This window comes from Haliotis rufescens, unplaced genomic scaffold, assembly GCF_023055435.1.
Source record: "Haliotis rufescens isolate VD_foot unplaced genomic scaffold, xgHalRufe1.0.p SCAF_5, whole genome shotgun sequence".
Taxonomy (NCBI): domain Eukaryota; kingdom Metazoa; phylum Mollusca; class Gastropoda; order Lepetellida; family Haliotidae; genus Haliotis; species Haliotis rufescens.
In genome coordinates this window covers 54,785,399-54,811,344 of record NW_025964223.1, presented here as the reverse complement: position 1 = coordinate 54,811,344, position 25,946 = coordinate 54,785,399, and the positions used below count along the sequence as shown (strand labels likewise).

The 25,946-nt window shown below is 41.8% G+C and overlaps 1 protein-coding gene across 1 annotated transcript; it reads right to left on the bottom strand.

The window, feature by feature from the left end:
• Positions 1–5,432: 5,432 nt before the first annotated feature.
• On the bottom strand, positions 5,433–25,290 carry LOC124127275. The gene is made up of 2 exons (XM_048384205.1): positions 24,926–25,290; positions 5,433–7,358 (listed from the first exon to the last, which is right to left on the bottom strand). Exons 1-2 carry the CDS (start codon positions 25,150–25,152, stop codon positions 6,296–6,298), a joined length of 1,290 nt encoding a protein of 429 aa, XP_048240162.1. The 5' UTR covers positions 25,153–25,290; the 3' UTR covers positions 5,433–6,295.
• Between the last annotated feature and the right edge of the window lie 656 nt (positions 25,291–25,946).

Below are 25,946 nucleotides of genomic sequence, written 5' to 3'. Positions count from 1 at the left end.
TTGGGCTAACGGGATCGGGTGGTCAGGCTCGCTGACTTGATTGACGCACGTCATCATATCCCTTTTGCGTTGATGGATGCTCAGGGTGTCAGTCATTGGATTGTCTGTTCAAGACTCGATTATTTACAGACCGCCGTCATATAGCTGGAAAATTTTTGAGTGCGGCGTTAAACAACAAACAAACAAACAAACAATCAAAGGAACAGACGATTGCCCGAAGATATGTATCTCAGACATATTTCACGTCTGTTGCGTTTTTTGAGATATTTAATTTCAATTGTCCAGTGTTTTTGATTGACTTGTAACCAACTGTAAGACCGCCTCCGCGGGCTAGTGGATTGAGTGTCTTCCCGGACAGCGGGAGGTCGGTAGTTCGACCCCCGGCCGCGTCATACCAAAACACGTTGAACGATAATACGAGGGGCGTTCAATAAGTTTTGCAACTTCAATATAAGACCAAGTCGTAGAATATCTTTTGCACTTTCATTTTTCAATATAATCTCCATTCACCTCAATACACTTATTCCATTTGTCCTTCAAGCTTTTAATACCACTTTCATAGAAATCTGCAGATTGGCCCTCTAACCACGCCTCTGTGGCAGCCTTTATGTCCTCGTCATCCTGGAAGCGTCTTCCACGTAGGGCAGATGTCAATTGCGGGAGCAGGAAATAGTCACTGGGGGCTAAGTCTGGGCTGTACAGTTAAATCACCCACCGTACAGCCCAGACTTAGCCCCTCGTACCCATTGTTACCCTGCCTGGCTCTTGGCATTAAGGGGTATTACAAGGACTGGTCGGCGCGGAGTCAGTATTGGTCTGAGTGAGGTATTCATGTTTAACTGCGGCATGGTATCTTAGCACTACAACACCGGCATTAGTCATGACTAAAACAAGCAACTACCAACACACTACATAAGTGCAAAAACATAGAACCCGACTTCAAACCCCATTTCATCTCACCTGGCAATGCGTCAACCACTCGAACATTTGAGCATTGATATTGAAAGAGTGGCAGGCCCGCAGGAGTTATTTCCCTTAGTCATTGAGGTCCATCTTGTTGAAGCTGCTGTAAAATATTCTCGAATTGTTATTTACAAATATCGGATCATATTTGGTTCCACGAGCCAACACGATTACCTATCTATTAATGTAATGATTTAAGCAACTCTTTTGTCAATTCTATTGTTACATATGTTCCTCAGAATATATAATATTCATACACATTGGGCTAACGGGATCGGGTGGTCAGGCTCGCTGACTTGATTGACGCATGCCATCATATTCCTTTTGCGTAGATGGATGCTCCGGGTGTCAATCACGGGATTGTCTGGTCCAGACTCGATTATGAACAAAAAATAAAATAAAATGATAATTACCACGCACTCTACAAAAATGCCTTACTGTGGGCTCGAATCCCGAATTTTACACCACCCAAACAAGTACTAGGATGTGTACTTTTCTAAGAACTTTTATCGCAAATAAAACATATAATTACATTTTACCACTTTTTGAAAGGAATTGTTTATTCATGTCCAAAACAACTTGGCGAAATGTGGTTCAATTGTGTACCCCACCAGAGTGAGTGAGTGTGATTTTACGCCGCTTTTAGCAATATTCCAGCAATATCACGGCGGGGGCCACCAGAAATGGGCATCACACATGGTACCCATGTTGGGAATCGAACCCGGGTCTTCGGCGTGACGAGCGAACGCTTTAACCACTAGGCTACCCGACCGCCCCGTACCCCACCATAACTTCGGGGAAAACTATTCCCTATTGAGATATCTACCAATACCGCAAGGTATGCACGTGCAGCATAACGTTGAGTTAAACATGCACTGATGTTTCAGTCACGTGTATTTGCAGGTGTCGCTTACAGGCGTGGGACTTTATACATTCAAATACGTGGTCAAATGCGCCGTCATTAACAGCTCTTCAATGCTGGAGTGAGTGACTCTCCCGTTCTCAATCCCGTTGTATCTACCGCATGGTACAAAACGACCGAATCGGTCCCGGCAGCGTCCCGATTCTCCCGAATGCGACCCGACAGAGATCAGACAGTGATCGGATAGTGAACCGACAAAGACGGTTGGCATTCGGCGAGATTGGACCCAATCTGGAGTCAATCGACAAGAAACGGCAATGAACAATTCATGCCCCTCCATCACTACAGCGTCCCGATCCACAGGACACCGTCCTGAAACACAGGACATTGTTATGAATCAGAATCTGTCACGACATAGTCACGATTGTAATCCGACTTGACAATATCGGCTGAGTTTCCCGAATGTTACGGGACGCACCATACTGTCGGGAGTGCTTGGCCGACCTCTCTGGACCTTTCCCGATCCGTTGGACTCTGTTATGAACGTATACGATTGCGTTCAGACAAGGATATTCCAGATCATTGAGGATAGAAATTTACAGCAATGTAGAATTTACAGACCGCCGTCATATAGCTGGAATATTGCTCAGTGCGGCGCTAAACAACAAACCAACCAACCAACCAAGTTGTCCGACTCTTTCACTTTTCGTGTGGTAGCGCTGTCTGATCTCAAACGGGAGCCATAATCGGCACTGTGTGAACCTGGCCTAAAAGAGATAAGACAGTCAGGCTCTGTCACTTGACAGGTTGTCTGTCATCAACCCCGATATTGAGGCTCATTGTTCATGCTTTCAGTCACTAGTTTACCTGCTACAGACCAGATAATGTACAACAATGATATTGCTGAGTGGCGGTAAAGAACATTCGGTCGCTTTCATTGTATCGCTAGCTCACTGTCAAGGTATGAATCGGTGTATCTTCAAATCCCTGTGGGGGCGGTCGGGTAGCCTGGTGGTTAAAGCGTTCGCTCGTCACGCCGAAGACCCGGGTTCGATTCCCGACATGGGTACAATTTGTGAAGCCCATTTCTGGTGTCCCCCGCCGTGATATTGCTGGAATATTGCTAAAAGCGGCGTAAAACCGTACTCACTCACTCACTCACTCAAATCCCTGTGATGAAGTTTCGGGACGCGTCCGAGTTTGACGAAGAGCAAATGAAATATAACATCCGCTTGAGATACCATGCCGCAGTTTTAATATGAATACCTTAACCAGACACAGTATGCTGATTCCGAATCTACCAGAATGCCCCGGCTTTAAGAATTTACCCTTTAACCTTATAAACTAACCTTTTGATATGAATCTAATTTTGATTGGTTAAAAGTCACAATTGTATTTTCATTAAACGGCGGGCGTGAATCGAGCCTGCTACCTCATATAACGTACTTAGTTTTGTAATCCACTGAGCCACCAGGGCAGGTGATGAAAGGGTGATCAATCACACATGTCATGACTTCAGTTGTGTGCATGCTGCACGTGGTCTTTCTCTCGTACCCTTTCATCGAAATCATTTTATACCGCGAAGCACTGTATTGTGTCACAATATAGTACCCCGAAGTCTTCTTATTTTTTGTGGTATTTCTTGCACTAAGACGATTGGATATACAGCCCCTCCTCGGTCTTGACTGAAAATGTAATCCCGGGGCAAAGAGTGTTACTGGGAAGGGCCGACGGCAAAGGCCCTTTCCAATATGCCTCTGCCCCGGGCTTCCATTCTCAGTCAAGCCCAAGGAGGAGGAGGTTGATACTCTTCACATACTGCCGCCAAAAAATAAGCAAACAACTTTCAAATTAAAGTTAAAAAAACATTATTGGTCTTTTCCAACAAAACTCCTTCAGTGAACAAGTTTATTGACTTAAATAACATTTCAAAGATTATCTTCAGACGAAACGTCAAAATAGATTCAATGTAAAAAAATATTGATACATATTCAGCTGGTAACCAATCTCACTAAAATCGGATCTTTACGGAAGAGCTAGCAATATCTGATTTTACTGTTATTGGGCTGTTAACAATTCGACACCCGCACATGACATACCCGATATGTCTACCAACTACTTCTATAAAATTAATATACCCGGTGGAACTATTCCTCGGTCAGTCAATGACATTTAAACCATGTTCGTCAGCAAAAAAAACCTACCGGGCAAAAAAATGTATAATCTGAACATTGGATTTGACCAAAACGTTATCCAAACGTTACTAGGCTGAAAACAGACGCCGAAACACTGCAAACTTAAGGTCCAAAACACAAGTATGATACCCGTATAAAATACATCACCACCGGATAACCATTTCTTGTTTGTTTCATATTAAGCCGCCATTGTTGTATACTTTCTTGTGTCCGGCAGTTTACATCACATTAGCTATAATGTATTCTTCCGCCCCACCATTAAACTGTCACGTTACGATTTCAGTCACCAGTGACAAGTTCGCGATTTCATTTGCCAATTCTGTCCTACCCTGATTTCAAAATTCTTCTTTGTTTCCGAAAGTATAAAAAAAATGAATCTGTTGGGCAGGTCAAAATGATTCCGATTTCAAGACCACAAAACATGTACATAGTATAATACATGTCACTTGATTTACATAAAAAAATTAAAAAATCTACTTTCGTTTTAACATTTTTCGTTTTTCGACATGGTGACTTTGATTTTTGATATGGTGTTTAAGGATTATTATCCGTCTAAAGAGTAATATCAACGGTGGATGTCTGCTTCATCTTTTGATGAACACTAATTATAGCAACAACTAGCTGTAATATACAATAGAACTATTTCTTCTAACTATGTTGTCTGTTTGTTGTTTAACGCCGTACTCGGCAACATTTAAGTTATAAAACGGCGGTCTGGAAATACTCCAGTCTGAACCAGACAATCCAGTGATCGATATTGTCAGCACCGATCCATGCCATCGGGGTAGAAGGGCCCTGACCACTCTGTCCATGTGGTCTTACGGCCTCTTACGGCCAGCATAGGTTGCTGGGGCCAAATTCTAACCTGGAATCCCTGCGAGGCTTCATGTGATTTTTTCACACGTTAAACCTGTTCAGTTAAACAAACAGATTAGTCCAACAGTCTTTGTGCTAGCATTGGCGCTGCTATCTCTGTAAAGAAGATGTTATGAAAGGGGAGATACGAGGTCGTAGATTTGGTTTCATGTCCCATGTTTGTATCTAAACTGTCGGACAAAAGAACGTATGTATTTGAATTTTGAATTGAATTTGACCAAAAACAGAAACGTTATCAAAACGTTACTAGACTGGAAACAATCGCCGAAACACTGCAAATATAAGGTAAAAAAAACCTATGATACCCGTATCAAATTCATCACCATTGCTTGTTTCAGTTTTAGCCGACCGGTGAAGATCCGGGGTAGAAAAGGTCTTCAGCAACCCATGCTTGCTGTAAAAGGCGACTATGCTTGTCCTAAGAGGCGACTAACGGGATCGGGTGGTCAGGCTCGCTGACTTGGTTGAGGCATGTCATCGATCCAAATTGTGTGGATTGATGGTCATGATATTAATCACTGGATTGTCTGGTCCAGACCCGATTATTTACAGCCCGCCGTCATATAGCTGGAATATTGCTGAGTGCGGCGCTAAACAACAAGCCAACCAGCCAACCAAGTAATCGACTCTTTCACTTTTCGTGTTGTAGCGCTGTCTGATCTCAAACGGGAGCCATAATCGGCACTGTGTGAACCTGGCCTTAGCTAGTCTGCATTTTTACCAAATAGGATGTTGCAATTTGCTTGCCAAGTTTGAGGGAATGTTAAACTCTTCAAGTTGAGTTGAGAACATACGGCATCGCTCTTAAAATATGAGCCACATTTTGACTTGGGTTGGGTTATTTATTCCCTTTTCACGGTATCCTTTTTGGTGGCTGAAAACGTCTCCCAATCAAAACTGGAATTGACGCGATAAAATATATCTGGGCCAACTAATGTTTTAATTTAGTTATATCCTTAACCGTTTTACTTTACACTAATGAGAGTTGGTGGAAGTGGTCTTACGCAGTTATCAGCAATATTCCACCATTATCACGGTGATGGACACCAGAAATTTGATCCACGCACTGTACCCATTTGGGGCATCAACTACTAGCGGGGCGGTCGGGTAGCCCAGTGGTTTAAAGCGTTCGCTTGTCACGCCGAAGACCCAGTTCGATTCCCAACATGGGTACAATGTGTGAAACCCATTTCTGGTGTCCCCCGCCGTTATTTTGCTCGAATATTCCTAAAAGCCGCGTAAAACCATACTCACTCACTCAACCACCAGCCTACCGCTCCGCTGAACATCAAGTTTAAAGAAACTGTGCTGGATATGACACTCTTTCGCTAATTTGATTACCAATCTACAGAAGAACAAACAAGAGCGACCTCGGTGAAGACATGTCAGAAGAAATGTGTTAGCTGGTATCCAAAGAAACTAACGTTGGAAAATCGTCCAGTCTTTCTTTCAGACTTTCTCCCCGAATAAATGGCTCTCTTTCTTCAAAGTTACGGCTTTTTCGTTGCTTATCCTTATTAAGGGGTTTCGCAGGAGACAAAGTACGCCTCGATATTACACGAGTCCGTTTGGGAATTCCGTTGCCGGGTTTTGTTGAGTTCAGATAGTTTAATTTGTTGTTCAACGTTGGCAATGCCTTGGAAGACATTGTATCGGTCTCCTGATCACTTTGAGGTTCTGGAGACTGGTCGTTGCAGTCGCCGGAACTAGGCACAATATTTGGTAAAAATAAATGCAACTCAGTACCCTGAACGCCATTTTGTCTGTAAGCCACTTTGATATTATCCGAGAACGTTCGAGGTGTCACGTGATGTTTTCCTATTGGACGATCAGATTCGAAACCTTTGAACTCTGACCTTGGGTCATGACTTGACCTATAACCTTTATATGATTTAATCGCGACGTCATACAGGTCTAACGACTGATTGGACTGACTGTCTGTGTCGTCAAGGGTCGAACTATCCTGAGCACTGGTCCCATCTGTGTCTGAGGAGGCTGTAGACGTGACCACTGACCGGGTCACCGTGCCTAGCAGACGACTTAACTTATCCGAGGCTTGAATAAGGCATTTGAAGGTCGGCGAATGGCTTCGAGGGTGGTAGCCATATTTGGAAGGAACGATAACTCTGTCACTCCTCTTGTACATTCTCCGTCGAGGCGAAGTCAACATTCCATTGGAAGACGCATAATCGTAATATTCAGTCTTGCTTCTTACAAACGTACCCTGTCGAGAATTCAAGGCAGAGGAGTTATCTTTCCTTAGCACAAGTGACGTCACACATAACCGTTGAGAGCTTCCGTTTGCACTTGACCGAGAGTCATTGCTCCTAACACTGACACTGTCTGGGTCATGTGACTTTGTCGAAAGGGAGCCAAACGGAATTAAAGATGGCGCTGTTTTTGGAGGGACGGATGTACTCCTGTGAGATTCTCGCGCCTTTCCTAGTCGCCTGTCGCTAACCCTGAAACATGATATAAGTCTTGTTAGTTTCTCTCGCTCAATATATACAGATTATACTTGTGTGTAATGGAGTAAATGTGTGAACAGGGGAACAAGTGAGATTATTTTCAATCAAACGGCCTCCCTGGTTATAGGGCGGTCGGGTAGCCCAGTGGTTAAAGCGTTCGCTCGTCACGCCGAAGACCCGGGTTCGATTCCCGACATGGGTAAAATGTGTGAAGTCCATTTCTGGTGTCCCCCGCCGTGATATTGCTGGAATATTGCTAAAAGCGGCGTAAAACCATACTCACTCACTCACCTCCTTGGTTATAACGCCACCTTTCGGAAATTGTGGCATTATATCGAGGGAGCTGAAAAACCTTACTGACGTGATATATAGCTACTAGTATATGGCGGCGGTCTGTAAATAATCGAGTCTGGACCAGACAATCCTGTCATTGACAACATGAGCATCGATCCACGCAATTGGAATACGATGACATGGGTCGACCAAGTCAGCGAGCCTGCGGAAATACGCGGAGAAAACATGGCATTATAACCAGCTTGGCATTATAACCAGGTTGGCATTATAACCAGGGACGATTGGTTATTACCATGAACTGTATGGTTTCGTACACAGCCACTGAATTTCAAAATTGTTTTCTGAATGTCGCGAATAGAGCTGCAAAAGTGATATTGTCGTGATAGTGCCGCGTTAGCACTGGGAACATTTCCCCTAACTGGTGGAAGTTACTTATGGAATGTAGTGTAGTCGACTGACTATTTCGTTGTTGAATGCAGATCTGAGAGACGAATGAGTATACATTATACTTGGTAGTTCTGACCAGTTGTATAGGCGAGCTTCTTGCGTGTGTTGTATTGTAAGTTGTACGTGTGTGTTGTATTGTATCTAACATATGTAGTGACTAAGTGACTTTGTATCAAAACATGCTCACCCATTGTGTGTATGCGTGTAATAACGTGCCACACAACATAAAAGTCTGTGATATAACACGTGATAGTCTGTGCGTTTAACCACAGTCGCTTTGTTAGTTATTAATAACCGCATATTGTATTGTTACAAAAGATAAACATATGATATGCCGCCCTTGAAAAAACACACGAACGCCTTAGTTTCTGAACATTATTGTCCCTGGTCCGATATTGTTTAGGAATGGGCGTCATTTTCAAAGGTGACGGCAATTGTTGCCATATTTGACTGAGCAACTGATTGATTTTAATACAAAAACCTTTTTTTTCTTTTATTAGTTTCGTTTACGGATTTTCACATTTGGTCAGTGGTCGAAATAACAATACAAATAAACTTAGTACATGTAATAGAACATGTATCATTTATCTGAGGAACAATGTGTGATTTCTTGTTTATAAGTACTATGCTAAATTATTAAGATGATCTGTTAACAAAACAAATGTTTAGGGTCTGTGGATCCTTAAACAAAGAAACAGAAAATTGAACGCCTTCGGTGAATAAATTCGCCTTGACGATAGCCCCGTGAAGATCCGGGATAGAATAGGTCTTCAGCAACCAATGCTTGTGTGAAAGGTGACTATGCTTGTCGGAAGAGGCGACTAACGGGATCGGGTGGCCAGGCTCTCTGACTGGGATGATTGGAATGCTAACGTAACGCGATAAATAGGATTGTTGCTCATAACATCAATCACTGGCTTGTGTGGTCCAGACTCGACTATAAATTTACAGGCTGTCATGATATAGCTTGCATATTGCTGACTCAGGCGTTAACCAACAGACAGAAACACAAAAATATTATATTTCCCGTTTAAATACGTTTTTAACAATGTCTTTCGGGACTGGTTACAGTCATTACGGTAGTATCTTATATGATGAGTACATTAACCTTTACTCAATGTGAGTCATTAACACGGTTCCACAGATTGGTAGGACTTTAAGGGGAACCCTAATAAAGTTATGAACGTAATCTGAGTGGATACATGCTTGCCAAAAACACATTTGTCATGACTTCAACAGCCGAGCTCTGACTATGGGCGTTCATTTGCATCATCTTTCATTTAATTAATGAATATCAAAACTACGGATCATAGATCGATCAATATCTTAACTTGCCATCGATGTATTGCACCGGACATTGGTCAATTCGATAAACACGACTGTTCGGCCTCCCAGGCCAACAACATGAAATAACATAGCCTTTGGAACAAACAGATAGGAATAATTCATACGTCGTAGTGGTTCTTATACCAGTGATACTAATAACGTTTAAATCTAAAAAGGCTACCTACCATAAAATATTAAATCCACCTTTTCCGAATTCATCATAAATACTGGCAATTTTTATTCTCAAAGTATATACTTCGAGAGTTAATCTAAACCCGATTAACTTCTAATGCACGCATTGGCTCAATAACCAATGTGGTAACTTAGATATTATCTTCGCAGAATAGACAGAATTTTAATCTCGGAGTCCAAATCCCCGTGCAGTAATCCCACTTACCTGTGTTCAATATGAGATAAACGTTCCTTTGTAATTGACAAGCCAGCTGTCAACTTGTCACATTAATTGACAAGATGTCCATGTCGATATCGACCAGTGTAGCGAGGCTATAAGCACGGTGTGTTAGTCGTGATTTAACCGTTATCTGTCTGTGTGATTGCGAGGCGAAGATATTGATTACGTTTCAGCGTTTCCCTTCTACCATGTTCAGTAATTTGTAGGTATTATTTGTTTAGCTGATATACACTTTCTATTGACACGAATGAATGTTGAAAACAAAGTCTTTGCATAGCTGAAATACGATGGACTAAAATACAGTGAAACTTTGTTAATTCGAAGTCGGAAATAGTATGGAGCTATCCATTGTTCGAGAGAAGCGGAGGTTCGACATAGGACTATATTGACAAAATATATTCTTTCGGGACTATGCACTTGCACCGACATAAACTATATATTGAGAGCAGTTTCAGTGTAATTTAACATTATTCATATTCAGAAAGTATTGCGTGGAATGTATTTTGTTATTGTTTAAATGATATTAAACTCACGAACACGCCTTTCCTTATGTATTTTCATCTACTGAAATTTAATGTGATAGTACTATTTTGATTATACAAACGAATATCAATATCAATTTATACAGAATGGTATCTCGTCAGAATAAAGAGACTGAGATTGTTGTTTTACGCCGCACTATTCCCGCTTTATTACAGTGGCCTGTAAATATTCGAGTCTAGACCAGACAAACCAGTGATTGATTATATTATTAATTGTACTACGTGTAGTAAGTTAGTCTTTTCATTATTACATTTAATACATTGAAAAATAGTTATTCAAAATTTATTTATGAACCATGTTTTGATAATGGACATGTACATCAAGTGCTCTTGTGTCTGAGGGACGAGACAACGATGAGGGTGGTTTCAATCTATGACCTATGAAGATTATGAACCATGTTTTGATAATGGACATGTACGTCAAGTGTTCTTGTGTCTGAGGGACGAGACAACGACGAGGATGGTTTCAATCTATGACCTATGAAGATTATGAACCATGTTTTGATAATGGACATGTACATCAAGTGTTCTTGTGTCTGCGGGACGAGACAACGACGAGGATGGTTTCAATCTATGACCTATGAAGATTATGAACCATGTTTTGATAATGGACATGTACATCAAGTGTTCTTGTGTCTGAGGGACGAGACGACGTAGAGGGTGGTTTCAATCTATGACCTATGAAGATTATGAACCATGTTTTGATAATGGACATGTACATCAAGTGTTCTTGTGTTTGCGGGACGAGACAACGACGAGGATGGTTTCAATCTATGACCTATGAAGATTATGAACCATGTTTTGATAATGGACATGTACATCAAGTGTTCTTGTGTCTGAGGGACGAGACGACGTAGAGGGTGGTTTCAATCTATGACCTATGAAGATTATGAACCATGTTTTGATAATGGACATGTACATTAAGTGTTCTTGTGTCTGAGGGACGAGACAACGACGAGGATGGTTTCAATCTATGACCTATGAAGATTATGAACCATGTTTTGATAATGGACATGTACATCAAGTGTTCCTGTGTCTGAGGGACGAGATAACGATGAGGATGGTTTCAATCTATGACCTATGAAGATTATGAACCATGTTTTGATAATGGACATGTACATCAAGTGTTCCTGTGTCTGAGGGACGAGATAACGATGAGGATGGTTTCAATCTATGACCTATGAAGATTATGAACCATGTTTTGATAATGGACATGTACATCAAGTGTTCTTGTGTCTGAGGGACGAGACAGCCACGAGGATGGTTTCAATCTGTGACCTATGAAGATTATGAACCATGTTTTGATAATGGACATGTACATCAAGTGTTCTTGTGTCTGAGGGACGAGACAACAATGAGGATGGTTTCAATCTATGACCTATGAAGATTATGAACCATGTTTTGATAATGGACATGTACGTCAAGTGTTCCTGTGTCAGCGGGACGAGACAACGACGAGGATGGTCTCAATCTATGACCAAAGAACGTGTTTCGCTGTACATGCTATTGACCACTGGTCCAGATTCGAATTGTTCATTTCAGCTGCGACGTAACGTAAAACAACTTTGACTCACCTGACACTCGGATTCTACACTACAAGGATTCGCAGTTCCTGGATTTGAATCCAATGTTCATCACGAACCTTAGGAGTTATCAGAGCCATACAAACGCTCCTGGTTTCCACAAAAGTCAAACACCTGCGTGACATCAGACCTTCTCCCACATCAAACTGACATAACTGCAATACTCTCCAAATTGAAGTAACTCCAACTAAATCTCTAAGAAGTGACTTGTACCGTCAACAACCTGCATGACTCCAAAAGGGTAACACACTGGCGATGTGGTAGACAGGGAGGGAAACAGAATATCTGACACATGGGTGAAGTGAAGCTCCAAGTGCAGATCAGCCCAAATACTGAGTGTTACATACGGGTCTCCGATTATATTTAGCCAACGCTTGTTCTACAAATACAGTGCTAAAGCTACCACCTATGGCAGTTGAACAGTGTGAATTTCGCTGGAAGGTTGAGCTAAAGACTGACCAAATATTGTCCGTTCGGATTAGGAATACCTACCCTAATATCTACCATGCTCGGGATAATTTGTTTGACTTACTTGGAGGGTGGGGTATATTTGTTGTACGATTTAGCCGAGTGTCCCCTGTAGGGTTGTTTGTGTACTATATACTCTCTTGTTTACCTGTCTAGTGTTATTGGTCAACCTTGAAGTTAACATAATATTTTGCATTTCATTGGAGAATCCATACAGATGTTGTTGTTTTTTAACCAATGTAATAGTTTGTATCGTTGTTGGTATCCATTGCTATTTAACACGTTGATAGGTGAGTAGGAGAGAGAGAGAGAGAGAGATAGAGAAGAGGGGGAGAGTGAGCGAGAGATATATAGTGAGCGAGAGAGTGAGAGCGAGGGGGAGAGACAGAGGACGAGAGAAGAGAGTAAGGGAGAGAGATTGAAAGAGAGGAGAAAGAGAGTGAAAAAGAGACAGGGTCTGAAAGAGTGACCGAGAGAGAGAGAGAGGGAGAGAGTAAAAGAGAGCGAGAGGGAGAGAGACAGAAAGGGTGACCGAGAGAGAGATTGAAAGAGAGGAGAAAGAGCGAGTGAAAGAGTAAAAAGAGATCGTGAAAGAGTGAGAGAGAGTGAGCCAGAGAGAGAGAGAGAGTGAACGAGAAAGTGAGAGAGGGAGAGATTGAAAGAGAGTGACTGAGAGAAAGTGAACGATAGGGAGAGATCGTGAAAGAGTGACCGAGAGGGAGAGAGTAAAAGAGAGCGAGAGGGAGAGAGACAGAAAGGGTGAGCGAGAGAGAGAGATTGAAAGAGAGAAGGAGAAAGAGCGAGTGAAAGAGTAAAAAGAGATCGTGAAAGAGTGAGAGAGAGTGAGCCAGAGAGAGAGAGAGAGTGAACGAGAAAGTGAGAGAGGGAGAGATTGAAAGAGAGTGACTGAGAGAAAGTGAACGATAGGGAGAGAGCGTGAAAGAGAGTACGCGAGAGAGGGAGAGAGACAGAGATAGAAGAGAGCGAGTGAGAGAGTTATTAAAATAGTGAGTGAAAGAGAGAGAGGGGGGAGAGCGAGCTTTGAGAGAGTGAAAGAGAAAGCGAGAGAGAGAACATGAAAGAGAGAGGGGGTGGGTGGTTGAGTGGATCAAGACAGTGGTAGGTGATGTGATATTTAGAGGGAGAGTAAACTTGCTCAACTAAAGGCTAATACAACAAAGAATCTCATAAGTACTGAACACGAAACAACGTACATTTCACCTGCCAACGCTTCTTATATAGCTATAAAAATATATGACTTATAATAAATAATAACGATACGTAAATCAAAACTACCTGATACTAAATGTCCCGATAGCATGCTCCGTCCCGCACCTCCTCCGTACCGGGCGTCGCTTCTGACACACTCAATATATCTGGAGTGAAAACACTGGCCTTTTCAAGTATATAAACCCTTGCGCTAAATGTCTCCTAACCGCCCAACAACAGAATGAAAGAACTCCGAGTCCTCGTGCCTCCATTCAAGCAAAACTGCCATTAAGTCGTATTTGTTCGTCGTTGAGAAACATCGTGAGATATATCATCTACCTGGCACTGACCTCACGGTATATAGGTCTTGTCACGTACAATGGAAGTGTTATAGGCGCTCGTCTGTGCTGTCATTGTCACTGATCGACCGAGGTCATCCAGTCACGATGAAGAATGAAACTAGTGTAATGGAAGATACAGACTTAAGAGTGGTCACTAATCTTGACCACCCACCCTTATTCTTATGCTGGACAATCAGAAAGGGAGAAGTTTATTATCTGGAAAGAATTAACATACTAGCGGGTCGGTCAGTCGATAGAAATGTTTGTTGGAGTTTGTTGGAGCAAGTTTGTATGCTGGACAAATACGAAGTGGACAAATACGCAGTCTTTGTGGACGAGAACTGTAATGTTAGCGCTAGGAGTGTGTGAGTGAGTTGGGTTTAACGCCGCTTTTAACAGTATTCCAGTTATATCAGGGCGTGTCAGCTTAATGTGGGAGGAAAGCCCGAAGTGATGCAGGTCTCAGACGTTTACCACTTCGGTGAAACCCACGAGCACGGGTATGGTGCTGACAAACCTAGAAACATAATCGGGGCGAACCGGGATTCGAACCCAAAACCATAGGTTTCTGGCGTGCCCAAGGGACGCAACTCTGCACAGCGAATCGCGGCGCCTTAGACGACTGGGCCATCCGTGCCCCCGTTAGCGCGTGGAACGTTACCCCGACAGTCGTCCGTTATTTCAGAGTTTGTCTTTGCATATTGTTGCTGCAGTGGGGCGGTGGGGTAGCCTAGTGGTTAAAGCGTTCGCACGTCATGCCAAAGACCGGGTTCAATTCCCCACAGGGATACAGTGTGTGAAGCCCATTTCTGGTGTCCCCCGCCGTGATATTGCTGGCATATCGGTAAACGCGGCGTAAAACCATACTCACTCACTGTTGCTGCACTTTTCTATGTATAATGATGAACCTAGGGCTGTGTGACGCTGTGCACCTTTCATTTCATAGAAGATATAATAGCTTTAATTTCTTATCATACTCGGACCAAGTAAACCAGAGACTGATATTGAGTCTCAGACCAAGCGTAACGTCGCTGTGTACTAAATGTCGTCCCTGTACACGTACTTAAGTCATATCTATATTGTATAAAGTTGATAAGTTGCTTCTGGCATATTTTTTCATTGATTACTTCTTCTTCTTATTATTAAACATATTTTATTGTCCAAAAAGACAAAGGGATTGGGCACAAGTGCAGCACTTATTACCGCCTTCTCCCTTCTTAGGAGGAAGTACAAAAGTCAATCAATTACACTTTCCATGACTTTTTATTCAATTCGGCAGGCAGTGTTATGTTCTGATGAAAATGATCAAATATATGTCTGATGTAACATGTGTATATAATAAACACGATAGATAGGGCACTTGCTTACATCAATATATTTAATAATGCATGGCATACTGTTCGACTGAATAAAAGGAATTACGTTTTAAGCCCATACACAGAAATATCTTTAACTCGAACATTCACAACTCGATATGTCATTATCGAAAATGTGACGACAATTCAACGACACCACTCCTCAAGATCAAGATGATTTGGACCGCCTCCGTGGCCTTGTGGTAGAGCGTCCGTCCGGAGAGCGGAAGGTACGGGGTTTGATCCCCGGCAGCGTCATACCAAAAGACATAAAAAGATGGAACTTGTTGTTACCCTGTCTGGCACTCGACACTAAGGGGCTGAAACAAGGACTGGTCGGCTCGGAGTCAGTATACTATGTCTGAGTGGGGTATTCATGTTAAACTGCGGCGTGGTATCTCAGTGGGCTAGCTCTATAAATCGGCATCAGTCCGGACTAGTACAAGCAGCCACACAAACACACACGTACATGTATGTCGCTATATAAGTGCAATAATCTTGGACGCGACGTTAAACCCTATTTCACCTCACCTCACCTCACCTCACGGTGATTTGTTAAATCCAGCTAGATACACGAGAAATTTCTTCGCATAACACCGAGTTACCTACAAATCCGTATCCCAGCTTTATTTGTACATTTTATGCACCCCCGCTATGTCCCCCACAAACAAGATAAAACTACAAACTTTCATTACTAATTCATACTCATGCGTTTATCACATTTTTCAATTTGTGGTGCATATCTATTACTTAAACATGTACCCCACAGCTCCTCCGCCCCACGGGGTCCGGTGTGTGTCTTGTGGGGACGGGGAGGTATCTACTTTAGGCAGTGTCGCCGTCTTCCTGGTTTGGTACGACTGTAGATCAATGACACCACGTGTTCGCCTCTATTACCGTGGGCACACCAGACAAGCGGTGGGTCACAATATACGGAGAGCATAATATATTTTATGGTCTCTTCTATATGTAACCAGATTTATGCTCTGATATAACTAGGTTATCCTTTTAATGGTTTGTCACTCTGGTTCATTTTTTACGTTTTCAAAATCTCAGATAAATGTCTTTTACACTCAAAATTATTTGGGATAGAGCGTGGCTCATTCTCTTGGGCGAACGTTATGAACATATACATGGTATGGGCTATATGGAGTGTAATGTAAGAACTGACACTGGCCCTGGTCGAGTCTATATAGCCAGTTGAGTCGTGATTAACTCTATCAAGCCAGTGGGGCCTTGGGCATGTACAGTAAACCAGTGGGGGTTAGGTTAAGTCTGTCCAGCCAGTGGATCCTAGATGAAGTCTCTATGAAGCCAGTGGAGCCTAGATGAAGTCTCTATGAAGCCAGTGGAGCCTAGATTAAGTCTGTCCAGCCAGTGGATCCTAGATGAAGTCTCTATGAAGCCAGTGGAGCCTAGATGAAGTCTCTATGAAGCCCATGGAGCCTAGATTAAGTCTGTCCAGCCAGTGGATCCTAGATGAAGTCTCTATGAAGCCAGTGGAGCCTAGATGAAGTCTCTATGAAGCCCATGGAGCCTAGATTAAGTCTGTCCAGCCAGTGGATCCTAGATGAAGTCTCTATGAAGCCAGTGGAGCCTAGATTAAGTCTCTATGAAGCCAGTGGAGCCTAGATTAAGTCTGTCCAGCCAGTGGATCCTAGATGAAGTCTCTATGAAGCCAGTGGAGCCTAGATGAAGTCTCTATGAAGCCCATGGAGCCTAGATTAAGTCTGTCCAGCCAGTGGATCCTAGATGAAGTCTCTATGAAGCCAGTGGAGCCTAGATGAAGTCTCTATGAAGCCCATGGAGCCTAGATTAAGTCTGTCCAGCCAGTGGATCCTAGATGAAGTCTCTATGAAGCCAGTGGAGCCTAGATTAAGTCTGTCCAGCCAGTGGATCCTAGATGAAGTCTCTATGAAGCCAGTGGAGCCTAGAAGAAGTCTCTATGAAGCCCATGGAGCCTAGATTAAGTCTGTCCAGCCAGTGGATCCTAGATGAAGTCTCTATGAAGCCAGTGGAGCCTAGATGAAGTCTCTATGAAGCCCATGGAGCCTAGATTAAGTATGTCAAGCCAGTGGAGCCTAGATGAAGTCTATATCAAACGAGTGGAGCCTAGATTAAGTATGTCAAGTCAATGTAGGCTTAATTAAGTATGTCAAGCCAATGGAGCCTAGATGAAATCTATCAAGCCAATGGAGCCTAGATTAAGTATTTCAAGCCAGTGGAGCCTAGATGAATTCTATCAAGCCAGTGGAGCCTAGATGAAGTATGTCAAGCCAGTGGAGCCTAGATGAAGTCTATCAAGCCAATGTAGCCTAGATGAAGTATGTCAAGCCAGTGGAGCCTAGATGAAGTCCATCAAGCCAATGGAGCCTAGATTAAGAATGTCAAGCTAGTGGAGCCTAGATGAAGTCTATATCAAACCACTGGAGCCTAGATGAAGTCTCTATCACGCCCGTGAAGCCTAGATGAAGTCTATCAAGCCAATGTAGGCTAGATTAAGAATGTCAAGCCAGTGGAGCCTGGATGAAGTCTATCAAGCCAATGTAGGCTAGATTACGTATGTCAAGCCAATGGAGCCTAGATGAAGTCTATCAAGCCAATGTGCCTAGATTAAGTATGTCAAGCCAATGGAGCCTAGATGAAGTCTATCAAGCCAATGGAGCCTAGATTAAGAATGTCAAGCCAATGGAGCCTTGATGAAGTCTATCAAGCCAATGTAGGCTAGATTACATATGTCAAGCCAATGGAGCCTAGATGAAGTCTATCAAGCCAATGGAGCCTAGATTACATACGTCAAGCCAATGGAGCCTAGATAAAGTCTATCAAGCCAATGGAGTCTAGATTAAGTATGTCAAGCCAGTGGAGCCTAGATTACATACGTCAAGCCAATGGAGCCTAGATGAAGTCTATCAAGCCAATGGAGCCTAGATTAAGTATGTCAAGCCAGTGGAGCCTAGATTAAGTATGTCAAGCCAATGGAGCCTAGATTAAGTATGTCAAGCCAATGGAGCCTAGATTACGTATGTCAAGCCAATGGAGCCTAGATGAAGTCTATCAAGCCAGTGGAGCCTAGATTAAGTATGTCAAGCCAATGGAGCCTAGATTAAGTATGTCAAGCCAATGGAGCCTAGATTACGTATGTCAAGCCAATGGAGCCTAGATGAAGTCTATCAAGCCAATGGAGCCTAGATTACGTATGTCAAGCCAAAGGAGCCTAGATTAAGTATGTCAAGCCAATGGAGCCTAGATTAAGTATATCAAACCAGCGGAGCCTAGATGAAGTCTCTATCGCGCCTGTGGAGCCTAGATGAAGTATATCAAGCCACTGGAGCCTAGATTAAGTAAGTCAAACCAATGGAGCCTAGATGAAGTCTATGAAGCCAGTGGGGCCAAGATTAAGTCTATCAAACCAATGTAGGCTAGATTAAATATGTCATGCCAGTGGAGCCTTGATTAAGTATGTCAAGCCAGTGGAGCCTAGATGAAGTCTATCAAGCCAATGTAGGCTAGATTAAGTCTATCAAACCAATGTAGGCTAGATTAAGTCTATCAAACCAATGTAGGCTAGATTAAGTATGTCAAGCCAGTGGAGCCTAGATGAAGTCTATCAAGCCAATGGAGCCTAGATGAAGTCTATCAAGCCAATGGAGCCTAGATGAAGTCTATCAAGCCAGTGGAGCCTAGATGAAGTCTATCAAGCCAGTGGAGTACAGGTCAGTTATATCACATCATGGAGCCCAGATCACGTCTATCACACCAATGGGGCCTAGTATTTAGGCACAGGCTTGTGCAGCTCAAGAAAAATGTAGCCCTCGACCTTCCATACATATCAACCAATAGGTTTACATTATTATCAACTTTATCCAGCAATTGGGCCTACGAAAGTGACCAGCAAACGCTATAATTGCCAAGATGTGGTCTATCCAGCCTTGATACAGACTCTGACATAAGATATACGAGGGTATTACACAATGGTGAGATTGCCGTCCTTCTGTATGGTTCATACGGCAAGGCAGAGACGGTCATCAATACAGGGTTGTATCACGGTGTGATGCCCATGTTTACCATAAAAGGCGACTATGCTTGTCGTAGGTTCATACGGCAAGGCAGAGTTGGTCATCAATACAGGGTTATATCACGGTGTGATCAGGGAAATATACAGTGTACATCGTCGTATGTGTACGTCATTCTTAGTTAGGAACTCAAGCATGTAATGGACCTCTAGTTTCTGATCACCAGCTCTTTGTCTTCAAGCTTGAGTTGAATGTCAATACATAATTAAGTCGCCCCTCTCGGCGCTTCAAGGCGCTCGGTCTCAAACAGAGAATAAATCACATATTATATATCGGTATGTTTAATGTTGCTTAACGTGCTAGTTAAGTGCACATTGTTGATACGTGTATATTTGTAAACCTAGATTTGGATCTACAATGCCTAATCTGAATGACCATCTCCTCACATCTGCTATATACAGAATGTCCACGGTTCGTGTTTTGTGACGTGCTAGGAATATCATAACAACTTATTGTGTTGGGTGTATGATTACCCATAAAGGTCGCTAAGTGTGCGTTGAGTATAATGTCCCATTATCTACAAACATAACATCGTTTAATGCGTTATTTGACTAATCGTAATTTTCTTTTGGATATATTTCCTGTTGTTCAAAGCATCAAAGTCAAACTCATCGGAATTTAAATTCAATTGAAGTGAATTCAATACGACAACGCCAGAGAATAACCACTCGTGAATATCTGTCTCATATCAGGCGAGAGAAAGGACAAAATGTGATGCAAATTATATGAACGGATCACTGAAAATCCGTGATGACACCAAGTGTTCGCGAAAAGGGTAAGCGTGTCCTGCTCTAACGATAGCGCCCACCACTGACTTAATTTTTACAAAAACAAAAATGTACCAGTGAGTGAGAAGGTGATAAAGGTCATTAAAAGGTCATAGTTCAGGGTACCATCGCGCACCATGTTGACAAGCTACGTGTGATATTTAGCAAATTTCTCCGAATGTCTCCGACTACCATAACACCTCTGGAATTACTTAACCAGGAATTGTTGGTGATACCTTCATTGGTAAGCTTATGATTATTAGTTGTAAGCAAATGTACCTTGAAATTTGAATACATTGTACATACTTTAAATCACATAAAGAATTGAGAAATGTAGACGCGGTAAGCTATAGCTGTATATTTCTCGACATGAAGGGAAAATTAATTATTGGAAATCCGAAACCATCCGTTCACCTTTGTACAGAGGCTGCAGACCCGTGAAGATCCGGGGTAGAATAGGTCTTCAGCAACCCATGTTTGCCGTAAAAGGCGACTATGCTTGTCGTAAGAGGCGACAAACGGGATAGGTTGGTCAGGCTCGCTGACTTGATTGATGCATGTCATCGTATTCCAATTGCGTGGATCGATGCTCATGCTGTCAATCATTGGAATGTCTGGTCCAGACTCGATTATTTATAGACCGCCGTCATATAGTTGGAATATTGCTGAATCTGGCGTTAAACAACAAACAAACAAACAAAACAGAGGCTGCAATCTTATTGAATTTCCATGCGTAGATCAAAATAAGGCACTGAATATGGTTTCTCAGTTGTTTCTTTGATTTCCCATGCTTGCCGTAAAGGGCGACTATGCTTGTCGTAAGAGGCGACTAACGGGATCGGGTGGTCAGGCTCGCTGACTTGGTTGGTGCATGTCATCGTATCCCAATTACGTGGATCGATGCTCATGATGTCAATCACTGGATTGTCTAGTCCAGACTCGATTATTTACAGACCGCCGTCATATAGCTGGAATAGTGCTGAGTGCGGCGTTACACAACATAGAATGAAAGAAAGAATAGAGACCGTTTCAAAATCAACGGGGGAGTTAGTTAGATATAACAGATATTTATCAGATATAAGATATTTAGGTGAAATGAGATCTACACTCTGAGATACTGAGGTATATTGCTTATATACCGCGAAAGAAATACAGGGGATGTTCGGCTAGGAGATTGAACTGATTGACTGCGAAATGTCTGTGAGATTCAACCCAAACAAAAAATAGTCTGCACCTTTGTTTTCTTTGTTTCACTGTTTTCTGAATAATTATGGAGAAGAGTAAGCATTAATGTTTGGTTTTTATGCGTATTACATATTTAGTGAAGAGTTCTCAGTTGATGATAATGTTCACAAATCAATTAAACATTACATTTGTCTTCAGTATAACGACTGTAACATTCGTACATTCACCCTTTAGAACTGAAATAACTGATTTATTGAGGATTGACCCGACAACAACTGAACTATGCTCATATATACAGGCGTTAATACTGAGATAAAATTGCATGAAATACAGTAAACTACGGTTATAACGAACACGCTCATAACGAACTGACGGATATAACGAACTATGTTTTTGGTCCTGTCTATTTGCTGTATATATTCCGTACATTTGCTTATAACGAACTACGGTTATAACGAATACAAATTAGTGGTATTTTGAGTTCGTTATAACCGTAGTTTACTGAAGTGCATTAGTGCTGACACTATTCCTAACGTCAGGAAATATGCTTTTTCGTGTAGTGTAAGACAGCCATACACTCGTTGACCCTGCAATTTTAAAAGAGAAAATAACCAACAGATGTCTATCTAAAGCAGATTAGTTTCAGGATGAAGTAAGAGTGAAGGGATTTATATCTTGACATCATTATCAAAGCATAAGCAGACCCAGACATCTCTCTACCTTCATAAATCATATCACTTGAAAGCCATGTTAAAACACACCGTGAAATATACGGCAAATGCATGCCTTTAAAAGTGACACATTCCGTATCGCCATGAAAGAACACATTTTCCGTTATAAATGTGTTCCGGTTTGTGTCATGTATTTTGTAAAGATTTGCGAGAGATTTGCCAGATTATTGATGTAAAACTCCATTAGCCAGGTTCGCTGTGAGTTATGGGACAATCGGTTCTCAGGACTCTGGTTTATACGTAAAGCAAGGGTTAGAAGGTGCCGGCTAGGTGGTAGGTAAGTCATTGTTTTCTACACAATGCTCATTGAGCTGGTACAGCTATTTCCTTTTACCAAGGACGGTGAGGAAATATTTAATAACGCACCTGGTCTGACCTCATGTTAGACCTTATGAATTTATGAAATATAATTTATGTCGCGTATAAAGTACTGTCGGGTATGAAAACATCACTATTGATTTTTAAAAGTTCTACGCTATTATGAGGCAACAGATGAGCAAAAACCTGTTTTTTCGAAATATTTATAATTAATTTATGGTGTACACTTAACGTGATGTCTCTGTTTTGGGCCGGTAGGAAACGTGGGTTGCCCTAATTCTCCGTAATGTATTGTGGTGAGTTGCGTCCCTTGGCAGTATCAGGATTCACTGATCAAAGCTTAAAAATCATTGTACCACATGTTCCCGTGTTTATCAGGTGGATAATTGACTTGCCGTTGCATGTGTTTTTGACGGGCGCTTACGCTTACTCATCCGCGAACACCTGGTGTCATCACTATTTGATTTTAATTTATAAACATATGCTCATGAAATAATCGGAATCGTACACTCAACTCTACTTTTAGATTTCTTTTAAATATGGAAAGGGTTTTGTCGCATGTATTTGTTTAAATAATGATAAAACAGGTCGACTCCGACTGCTTTAAACAGGTTTTATAACTGTAAATGTTAATTATATAAACCATTCGGTACAGTTTCTAGTTCAAGAACTGGAACGTGCGCAAGACGCGTTCTGGTGGTCTTATTATTAGATAAGATTACAGTAAACTACGTTTATAACGAACACGCTTATAACGAACTGACGGATATAGCGAACTTACTTTTTTTGTCCCGACTATTTGCTGTAGTTGAGCTATATATACGCTTATAACGAACTACGGTTATAACGAACTAAAATTAGTGGTCCCTTTGAGTTCGTTATATCCGTAGTTAACTGTATATATGCTAATGTAAAACACTTTATAACTTTAAACTTGCTGGTGGCTTGTCAGCTTGATTAACCTTGCTGGTAGACTCTGTATGTCTTCTAGTACTTTATGAATGAAAATGTGTTGCCGATTAGAAGTCACTCAATCGTGATGTAGGACTTTTTTTAAATCATTTACATTAATACTTTGATGTCAAGTGCTTGTCAAATAGAAATAAACAATACCAACAGTATCATTACTCCTCGGGAAATCATTTGCTGTTATGTCCGTGACAAAGACGTCATATTGTTTTATGAGGATATCACCATTAGAGCGTCAATTGAAGTATTTGTAAAAGGACCACTGTGACTTAAAGAGCCTAATAACACACACCTCCACATGTCAGCCTGTAGCTAGACTGTGGCAGGCTCCTTTGTATTATTACAAAAAGCAGTGTCTCCCGGAGCATCAAAAAGAGAAATAAAACCAAATATGATTACAATAGTTGCTATAAAGGTGTTTAAAGTAATTCGCAAAACAATAGACAAGAAATCAAATTTTCCTCAGATTTGTGCAATAATTGTAAAAATATGTTTTAAAAGGAGACTGCGTCCAGTCTAATGTCAGCCATGTTTTGTACGAAATACCCAGTAAAAAATGCCCCGACAATACCGAAGGTATTTGAATTACCAATTGGTGTGGTGAGAACCCATCACACTGTAATCAAAGCGGATAAAGTTACCATAAGTCTCAATAGATTTTCTGCTGTCCCCAACTAGCTATGCTTATTAGCCAGTGGCCTTTGTAATCATTGTGTAGTGTACCTGCGTGCTTATGTTGGGGGTATTGACAGGGGGTGGAAGGGACGTGCTTGGTGTACAACGGGGTTGTGTTCAGAGTTGAATGTCGGGACATGGAATAATGCGCTGTAATATGTTATTTGCATGTTGTATTCAACCACATTAATTTTGATAAGGAACGAATGAGTTGGCGATTCGGTTTGAAAATATTTGAAGTTCATGAATATGGAATTGTTTCTTCACACGATTTGCTTCAGGTCATGTACATATCTTGAATAACAACAGTAGCATATGTGATTGTTACATGAGGATGATGTGTGTCATACTGATTTTACAAACGAGTTTCAGGAGCTTTTAATTTACCGCCGGTTACCAAGGGAAAAATATGCAGTCTTGCACAGTTGCATAATATAGTATGTAATAAACAAGTTATTGGTCGTTATATAATAGAAGCCCTGAGGACAGTGTGTACTCTATAAGGTAAACTGTATGGTGTTAACATCTTGTAAACAATGCTATAGGGCATGTAAAACTATCATATATTACATACGCTTCGTGTGAAGATTCATCAACTCGCTTGTGTTGGACCTTACGAACTATACACTACTGTATAGGTTAAGTCGACATGGAATATCAGCCACGACCATTATCATACACGGCACGCATGTATTACGCCCACGATGTAAATGAAACTTGGTAAAATTTGAAATTTCAGCATATTCAGATAATTTGGATTATCACGTCAGAGACAATTATTACATCGAAAAGTAATAAGGAAAGTCGGAAATGAAATAATCGCTTGATATCATGTGAATCTCAATATCACTACAGCAACTTACCTAGCTCGCCCAGTCTGTCTGAAGAATAATTGTGTATCCTGCCTTGTCGGTCCGAGGTTCGGACATCTATGTCCAGCTGATGTCCGTCTGTCCGTGCTTCTGTTCTCATTCACCCTAGTCACATCCAGGCGAAAATCTGCCCGAGGGGTGCCAGGGTTGAGCACCCCCCTCCCAAATGACCCCCTTCTCCATGTAGGCGAAGGAGGCATGACACACCCAGGTGGCATCAGAAGAGGCAACAAATCATCCTCAAAGACTCCACAGAGTGTCCAAGGAATCTCCAGATCTACCCACACCGTCCATTGAGTGTCTCAGAAACTATATACCTTCGAGAGACTCTAAATCACGGAGTCTTAAAATACCTTCACTATCCACACAGATCACGGTAAGGCACTAAGGTGTATTTTCAACAACTGAAGTAGGTATATGTCTTGGTAGATGGGATCATTACGCATAATCAATCACGCTTGGAGTCATCTGCCCTTGTAAGAGCAACAGAACAGTGTGGTGTAAGAGCAACGTACACAAACGAGAGACCAATACGGGCAGGGGTCAAGGGCTAGTCCTCGAGTTCTTCTGCACACACTGGTCTGTGATATGTGCCTGTATGTATATGTATCATTACCCTACAGCTCTTGACAGAAACCCTTATTCTCACACAACACGTATAGGAAATTCTCATGAAGTTCGATCCGTCGTTCTCTGATATACTGATAACATACCACAGCGTTTTCTCCGTGTGTTATAGAGAAGAGAGGTTTACGTCAGCAGAGTGGGTCTTGTCGCTATGCACCTGAGAACGTGTGACGGTGCGGTCTGAATATCCTGGAGTTCAAGGTGTTATTAATGCCCGAAATGCTTCACATCCGACACTCAGGTCGTGTTCCAGACACTGAACAGTCCATATATTCGCTTTCAGATACGATATTGAAGTTTGATGCTATGTCTGTTCTCGCTGCTTTTTGGAGAATTCCTGTGAACATTAATCCGTTGTATCAAGTGTTTTGTTTTTTAATATGAG